Source organism: Papilio machaon, chromosome 4 (genome assembly GCF_912999745.1).
Source record: "Papilio machaon chromosome 4, ilPapMach1.1, whole genome shotgun sequence".
In the NCBI taxonomy this organism is placed as follows: domain Eukaryota; kingdom Metazoa; phylum Arthropoda; class Insecta; order Lepidoptera; family Papilionidae; genus Papilio; species Papilio machaon.
The window spans coordinates 3,837,224-3,846,142 of NC_059989.1; the positions used below are offsets into that span (position 1 = coordinate 3,837,224).

The 8,919-nt window shown below is 30.8% G+C and overlaps 2 protein-coding genes across 2 annotated transcripts; one reads left to right on the forward strand and one right to left on the reverse strand.

Moving 5' to 3' along the window:
* Nucleotides 1-456: 456 nt before the first annotated feature.
* LOC106718377 lies at nt 457-6,262 on the forward strand (the record flags this gene model as incomplete). The annotated part of the gene is made up of 5 exons (XM_014512449.2): nt 457-475; nt 3,454-3,636; nt 3,904-4,162; nt 4,418-4,709; nt 5,054-6,262. Coding segments are annotated over exons 1-5 (1,962 nt in total), but the record flags the coding sequence as incomplete, so codon positions are not given.
* Nucleotides 6,263-7,015: 753 nt separating this feature from the next.
* On the reverse strand, nt 7,016-8,866 carry LOC106718488 (sugar transporter SWEET1). Its single transcript, XM_014512578.2, has 5 exons — nt 8,683-8,866; nt 8,533-8,610; nt 8,233-8,459; nt 7,966-8,141; nt 7,016-7,483 (listed from the first exon to the last, which is right to left on the reverse strand). Exons 1-5 carry the CDS (start codon nt 8,757-8,759, stop codon nt 7,376-7,378), a joined length of 666 nt encoding a protein of 221 aa, XP_014368064.2. The 5' UTR covers nt 8,760-8,866; the 3' UTR covers nt 7,016-7,375.
* Between the last annotated feature and the right edge of the window lie 53 nt (nt 8,867-8,919).

Sequence of the window (8,919 nt, forward strand, 5' to 3'; positions counted from 1 at the left end):
ATAATTTTTAATTATGGTAATTTTAAAATAAAATATCACCCATATCATAAAACGTAAGTGGTCCACTATTATTTCTTAATTATATTTTTTTTGCAAAATTTATTTTCCTGTTCTTAAAAATATTGAGTAAATTGAAATAAGTTTAAATAAAATTTAAAGGCGGTGTCTAATTAACGATTAATTCCCAAATACATATGTAAAATTGTAAAATTAACATTATTGTTTTATCAACAAATCATAATTTACAAATAACTACACATATCCACTTAGTGATTTTATCAATATAAACATTTAACTATATCTGTGATAAAATAAAATATACCTAAAAATATTTATTTCATTTATATATATAAACCTTGTATGTCGTTGCTATATCAATCACTTATTAATTGTGCACCAGTGAAGTCTTACGAAGAAATAATATATAATATAAGAATAAATAATACCATTCGAAAAATGCGGATAGAGAACCGATGTGAGTACGCATAATACCATCATTAGCTATTCATTATACATATCACAAATAATAAAAATAAAAAAACAGAAAACTAATAGAATAGAAGTACATGGAATAAACAGGGAGCTTAATCGTAATACTTCTTCGGAAATATAAACTCGCTGTATGGTTTGAATAATATTTGTGCCAATCAAAAGTTACTATCTGATTAAAAGAAGCCAAATTTTAAGATACAATTAAATAGGATTTTGTCATATTGAAAATTCGCGAACAATATTTCAAACATTGTGCCTATTTGTGTATTTGTCGTTAGTAACAGCAGTTGTGAAATATTAGGACCAAGTTCAAGTGCGCCTTTCGCCTAGTTATGTTACCAACCCAAAACTTTTGAATCATACATGAGGTACCGAAACTTTTTCTGAGGAATATATTCAACGTTTGCAGGGACCTTACTCCATGAAGTGACGAAAACATTGACGCGTCTCACATAAACGAGCCCAAATAAATTTTTTTATCGTAAACAATGTATATGCCAGGGGTGGCAAACTGGTCGATTGGGACTATTAGTCCAGTCGATCATAGCAAGGAAAAAACTACAAATACATAAAACATAACGTAGCCGATGATTCTTAGACGCAATGCTCTCACTAATATAAATCGGTATTTACTAAGAATATTTGTCCAGTTTATGATTTCCCTTTTAATAAAAAAAAATCGACACAATTGACGTTTCGATAGATATATATATATATATATATATATATATATATATATATATATATATATATATATATTAGGGTGGGTCAAAAAAATCAACTATTTTTTTTTTTACAATTAATACGGAAAAATGGGTTACTAGGCACCTTAAAAAAATTCTCACCAAATATGAACTCTTAATTTTAATAGGAAGATCCTCCGCGTCGCAGTTTTTCATTTTTTTCTCAGTCCAATAGAAAAAAATTCATTCCTCATCATTAATTGGTCGTACAGAAAATTTTTTTTTAAATTTTGTAGGAAATTTAATGCTCTACAAAAAAGGTATCTTATGTTTTTTCCGTAAACCTCACCATTTCACTAATATTGAAGATTTAAGATTGATTATTTTAAGTCAAATGTCACTTTTGTTTATGAATTTTATAACTCGACAAGAAATGGCTATTATTGAATGCGCAATAGAAATTTTTGTAGCAAATTAACTGCTCTATAAAAATGGTCTCATATGTTTTGGCGATTAAATTAAGCGTTCAAAAGATATTCATCATCAAACTTTCATGTATACCGATTTTAAGAGTTTTTGATTAAATAATCGAAAAATTTCAATTTAATCTATCAGTTTTGAGAAAATTTACACGAAAAAAATTTTTTTTTATCAACTGCGAAACTTCAAAATGTTTTTCAAGCTTTTTTTTATGTGTTAGTATTTTTATCTACATTAAAAAAAATAAATTGTACATTATTTATCGCTTAGTTAATCATTTATCAATAAAAAAATAATAATGTACAATTTATTTTTTTAAATGTAGATAAAAATACTTACACATAAAAAAAAGCTTGAAAAACATTTTGAAGTTTCTCAGTTGATAAAAAAAAATTTTTTTCGTGTAAATTTTCTCAAAACTGATAGATTAAATTGAAATTTTTCGATTATTTAATCAAAAACTCTTAAAATCGGTATACATGAAAGTTTGATGATGAATATCTTTTGAACGCTTAATTTAATCGCCAAAACATATGAGACCATTTTTATAGAGCAGTTAATTTGCTACAAAAATTTCTATTGCGCATTCAATAATAGCCATTTCTTGTCGAGTTATAAAATTCATAAACAAAAGTGACATTTGACTTAAAATAATCAATCTTAAATCTTCAATATTAGTGAAATGGTGAGGTTTACGGAAAAAACATAAGATACCTTTTTTGTAGAGCATTAAATTTCCTACAAAATTTAAAAAAAAAATTTCTGTACGACCAATTAATGATGAGGAATGAATTTTTTTCTATTGGACTGAGAAAAAAATGAAAAACTGCGACGCGGAGGATCTTCCTATTAAAATTAAGAGTTCATATTTGGTGAGAATTTTTTTAAGGTGCCTAGTAACCCATTTTTCCGTATTAATTGTAAAAAAAAAAATAGTTGATTTTTTTGACCCACCCTAATATATATATATATATAATATATATATATATATATATAATATATAATATATATATATATATATACATATAGCAAACAGGTAGAAAACGAGCAACGGGCCACATGAATTCGCCGAAATGGCGAAGCGACCGCTGCTCATAGACATTCACAATTGTCGATGCGTTGCCTACCCTCAATCGACGAAGGATACACACAAAAAGAGAATATTTAACCTTCCTATGCATGTCCTCCTCCATCAAATCCACCGCCCCTTCCCATCCTTTCCTTATAAGAAAGAGGGGTGGGAAGGGAAAGAGGACTAAAATTAGGCCTCCGGCACCACACTCATCAGACGAAATTTACAGACGGAATTACTTCCACTTCACGTCTGTCTTCTGACAAAGTTTGACAAAGTTTATAATTGGTAGATCGAACAGTTTTCGCCAGTATAAAGTAGATCTATAGTCTAACCAAGTTTGCCACCCCTGTTATACTATTATGAAACTATGGAATAATACTATTGTAGTGCATGTCATTATCAAATAAACTTCCTGCACACAATGTGTTACTACTACGGCGATAACGATACTCGTAGATTATAGAATAAAATAAAATCAATATTTACATTTTACGAGCTAATTGACATTAGCAGCGGCTTGTGAAAATTGCACCTGGGTTCCGGTCTTTATGTGCATATGCCAGATACCATGGATGTATTATAAACTGTTCCACACGATTCATTGTGTATCGTGTAATTATTAAAAATTACACATTAATGATAAATCTTATTGGATTACCGAATAATAAGAAACTTATTTAGTTTACATATTCTCATTTTTTCTAATCTATGTTTTAATTTCAGTACCTCAAAGGATGAAGAAACCTACCTCATGCTTTGTGAATATGCACAAGACTGTCACTACATCAGCACTGATCATTGGCACGGTCATATTTATATTTTACTACAATATGTTTAATTTACTTAATTTTTACGCGATCGAAAAGCCTATGTTTGATGCGAGAACAACGATCCGATTTTATAATGGTATGTGTTTCCTTAATTAAAAATTATTTACACCAAATTATTATGCGATTTACTAATTTAAAAGAACTATTCTAAAGCTATCCTAAACGTTTCCATCAATGTACTTTTATTATTAATCAATTATGTATGTCTACTACGTCGTAGCATGTCTGACGTAGCGGTTTGTAGACAAGATATTTAATATCGCACTTTTGGCAAAAAATACTCGTACATTAGATTAGAGGGTGTGTCCTGCATTTGTTATTTATTTTGCAATTTATGTTTTAGATACAGACGACTATATACTAGATACAGCAGGATGTGTGATACCAAATTTTTCAAAAACATTGAAATTTAAAGAAGCTACGTATAAAAAGATGACTTGTAAAGACCGAGGTGTATTCGTAAATAAAATAGCTTATAATAAAATCAGATTCGACATACAAAATCGTATAATGAAGCGTTACAGTAAAGGAAAACCTTTCAATTGTTGTTACAAATTTGCTTATAGATCTACCGAGCCAGGAAAGGAGGATACTGAAATTATGTAAGAATATATTAGTTTCTTTTTTTATTAGCATGGTTCTATTTCAATCACTTAAGTGAAAGCTGTTGAACCTTTTCCTGTAGTAGCTCCAGGAGCTTTATGCGAGCCTTATCAAGAGTTTTTCGGTTTTAAGTTAGTTTCAGTACTGGTCTAGTCTTTAATAGAGAGGTAAACGAAAATTGTCTTTCGACGCTGTTTATATCGTCGTCAATTATTTACGTACGTTGCCGGGCATGAAGTCATTATTTTTTGCAGATATACAACGTGCAAGGCTTTTAGAAATGGGACAACAATAGACTTGGAACAAGAAGTTCTAACTGTAACATGTAAAATTGTTGAAAAACAAACCGTCATCTACGAAGATGCGTACCTTTTACTTAAGAAGTTAAATCAATTAGACAGGATAATCAAAAGGAATGAAAATTCGTGGAATGTTTTAATAGTTGGTATGGACACGATGTCACGGGCAAGAGCGTACGCCACAATGCCTCAAACTGTTGCCCACTTGCACAAGCATAAGTGGTTAGATTTCAGAGGATATCAAAAGGTAAACAAAGACATATTACTTTTGCGTTTTTTTTTAAATTTCAAACAAATGAGTTTATTGACCTAACTAATCGGATACTTACCGACGCCCGCTTTGTATGATAATACATGCAGACAAAATGACAGCTTTATCTATTCTTACTTGATTAAGGTATAATAAAACATCCCGAATAAATTTGTACTTTATTGCTTATATTTATTACCTATACATATATCTCGGATATGATTTTCTAATTTACAAATTAGAATTCAAGTAAGAACCTATTAGTAAAATTCAACAAGCTTTTTGATACTTCGTGTTTCTACTGAATTTTAATTTCCATTAATTCGGATTACATTTTTCAGGTTGGCTTTAACACATTTCCAAATATAATGGCCGTTTTAACTGGGAAAAAAATGTCTTCAGTATATAAGGCTTGTGCAAAAGGCATGACGTACTGCAATGACTTTATGATGTGGCATAAATTTGAACAAGCTGGCTACGTTACTGCTTACGGTGAAGAGTACTTAAGGCTACCTGATACTTTTTCACGATACAATGGTTTTAATGTAGCACCGACACACCACTACACTCGGCCATTTTTCCTAACCGGAGAGGAAAAAGTCGGGAATTATATTTGCACCGGAAGACGACCTTCGGCGTTACATTTATTAGATTACGCTATAGATTTTGCAAATACGTATGGCGATGTTAACTTTTTTGGCATGTTTTGGCTTAACTCTTTCAGTCATAATTTTGACAATATGCCAGCACTAATTGATAAGGACATGGCACACTTTTTTGATAAACTAGAGCAAAGTAGTGCATTTAACAATACTTTCGTTGTATTCCTCAGCGATCATGGAATAAGGTTCGGTGAGATGAGATTACCGATAGAGTCTTATTACGAAGAACGTCTACCAATGTTCTTCATGCATGTTCCATATAGATTTCAAGAATTATATTTTAATGAATACAATAATTTAAAAACGAATCAAGTTAGATTGACTACGCCGTATGATTTTCATTTGACTATGTCAAATATATTGAAGTTGTCGAACGATTCTGCTGAGATTACGCTCTCGGAGGCGTGTTCAAATTGTTCAAGTTTATTTTACGAAAAACCAGTGAATAGGACTTGCGCAGACGCTGGTGTTACCGACAAATGGTGCAGCTGTCACAACATGGACAAAGCAAACAAGAGTGACGCGTATGTACAAAAGAGTCTAGATCTAGCCGTATCCTACGTACAAAATATAACAGAGACAATAGAAACTGATATTTGCATGCTTTGCGAAAATCTAAAGCTAAAGACAGTTTTAAGACATCACTTCTATGAAGACGATGGAAAGACATTTTATATTGTAGCGTTTTTACTTGTACCGGGTGACGTAGCGTTCGAAGCGAATTTAATGAGAGATGGTACCGAAATGAGCATTGTAGGACCAATCGAAACTATATCGGCTTATAACACCAGAGGGAATTGTGTTATGAAACCAAGTGACAGGTCATATTGCGTGTGTAAAAAAGATCAAGCGTGCAATAAAAAACATAAAAAATATCTTCACTCTTTTATTTTGTTTTTTTTATACAATTATTACAATACTAATATAATTTATTCAATTACACTGTAAATCTCACTCCGTATAATCTAGTATATTAACACAATGGCAGAGATGTTTATCTTCTAAAATATTTTTTTTCTCAGGAACTGATGAAATGTTTATCGTTTTATGTCATTATTCATTGTAAATTAGATAAAAATACTATTTGAAATACTTTGTACTAAAAAGTGCTAATCAATTTCTATATAACAATGTATAAAATAATAGCATTAACTGTAATGAAAGATAATTATTTTTGAAACTATTAGAATTAAATCATTTAAATGCTTTAATAACAACAAGAGGAAAAACTGAAAAATTAGTTTATTAACTAAATGTCATATAGAGTTTTGTCAGTAGAAAAAAATGAGAGATGCCTTCCATTCAAACTCTCAATAGTATAAAATAACTAGCTATTACCCGCGACTTCGAAAAAAAAAGTGAAAAGTGCCTCACATGTTAGTCAAGTCTATCTAATATATAAAATTCTCGTGTCACAGTTTTCGTTGCCATACTCCTCCGAAACGGCTTGACCGATTTTGATGAAATTTTTTGTGCTTATCCGGTATCTATGAGAATCGGCCAACATGTATTTTTCATAACCCCCCCCCCATTTTTTATCTGCGCGCGGACGGAGTCACGGGCGACAGCTAGTATTCTATATCTGTGTCAAATGTTAATAAGATATATTGAAATTTAATTGAGATTCATTGAGCCATAATATCAGTAAAATGGCAGTGCAAAACAAGAAGTATATAAGAGGTAGAGACATTTACATGGGAAGCACAACCTAAAAATACTGGTTTTGATTGCATATAGTCAATGACCTGGATTGAAGTAGGTCTAATCTAAATTACATAAGAATTGGCTTAAATCCAGATGAATCAATCATTTTGAGGATTATAAAATTCAGTATAAGTATAGAAGTAAAATATGAAATGTAACATGTCATGTAAATAAGCTAACAAAATAAGCTCTGTTTTCATGAACATCAATTTGTGCTCTCAAAAATTGAAGGTGAACTTACCTAACTTCTGTTGTGTTTTAACAAAATCTCAATTTATGTTGTGCTATGTTAAAAAATTAAGTGATAGTACTTTTATATTGTATGGAGGAATGAGATGTGCTGGGAAATATTATAAATAGAGCTAGCTGGGCCAATGCTAGAATCATACCAATAAAATTTGGCACCTGAAAGGTAAAAGGTTGGGTTAGGTTTTTTTTATATTACAAGGTGGCAAATGAGCAAGTGCCCACATGAATTCGCCGAAATGGCGAGGCGACTGGTTCCCATAGACATTCGCAATTGCAGATGCGTTGCGTACCCCAAACAAACAAGGGGGAGATGCACAAAAAGAGAATATTTAACCTTCCTATGCATCTCCTCCTCCATCAAATCCACATCCCCTTCCCATCCTTTCCTCATAAGAAAAGGGTGGGAAGGGAAAGAGGACTAAAATTAGGCCTCTAGCGGTTAAGTAAGAATATAAATTGATAAACACAGTAACAAATTTCTAATACCTATCAAAATATACTATAAAAGCTTTGACTAGTACTTTTGATTGATGATTAATCTTTTTCATTTCAAATTTCAAGTTATTCATAAATTATTTTGATTATTATCATTTTGGTTAGTAATATTTAAACTTGTTATATTTACTAAAAATTATTACCGCTATGAATAGATCCTGGTCTATATAACCATACATGTACCAAAACACTGATACAAATAGGGACATGAGTATCATTGGGAATGGCAAACATTCTGTACTTTTTACTCTAATCACATACCACAGTTTGCTCATGGGTGCAGCCACTGTTATAAGAGTAAAGGAGCAGGCAAGTGAACCTAAAAATTATAAAGGTTATTGATTACATAGTCAAATATCTAAACAGCACAATATTTCAAAATTTAAATTATAAAAAAATATATTACACACCAAGTCTGATAACAAGATTCTCGTTATCTTCTTCAACATAAATATATCCTAATAACATAAGGAAGAAAATAAAGGTAAAAGTACATTGTCTCAATACTGCAGATTTTTTAAATGTGTAAATATAAAATACAGTTGTGTATGAGATCATTAACATGAGACCAACTGTGTTAACCATAACTATTTTATCGTTGCGTTTTGTCAATCCATATAAGAACCAAATGCCACACCTGTGTGATGAATATTATGTATTAATAACAGAAAAATAATATATCATTAAATTCCTAACGTAGTTAAACTTACGATAAAACGCCGGCAATAAAAGGAAACGAAGAGGCCTCTGCAGTAGTTCTATTAGCAACATACTGCTTGCAGACTAAGCTAAAAGGGTAATTTACATTGTCTTGCATTCATTAAAAAATAAAAATTGTATAACATACAATGGCTACATACATGCCCGATAAAAATTGCAAAATAGTTGTTACAACAGCTAAATACGCTATTGGCTCCTTTAACTCAAATAAATTCATTGTATTTTCATTTATAATATCACCCAATTCACTTATAAACTAAAACTAAGACCAAACGAAATGCAAACAAATTTGCAATAATTTGAAAATAGTAAACATCACCACTTTTTGACATTAGCATTAGGCAATGACGTTTCACATTTGTCTATTAAGACATTTG

Bases quoted from the DNA above. Each gene is read 5' to 3' on its own strand.
- LOC106718488 (XM_014512578.2), bottom strand. From the start codon at position 8,759: ATGAATTTATTTGAGTTAAAGGAGCCAATAGCGTATTTAGCTGTTGTA. The intron at 8,611-8,682 runs GTATGTAGCCAT...TTACCCTTTTAG, and splicing joins TTGCAATTTTTATCGGGCAT to CTTAGTCTGCAAGCAGTATG. The intron at 8,460-8,532 runs GTAAGTTTAACT...TTCATCACACAG, and splicing joins TTTATTGCCGGCGTTTTATC to GTGTGGCATTTGGTTCTTAT.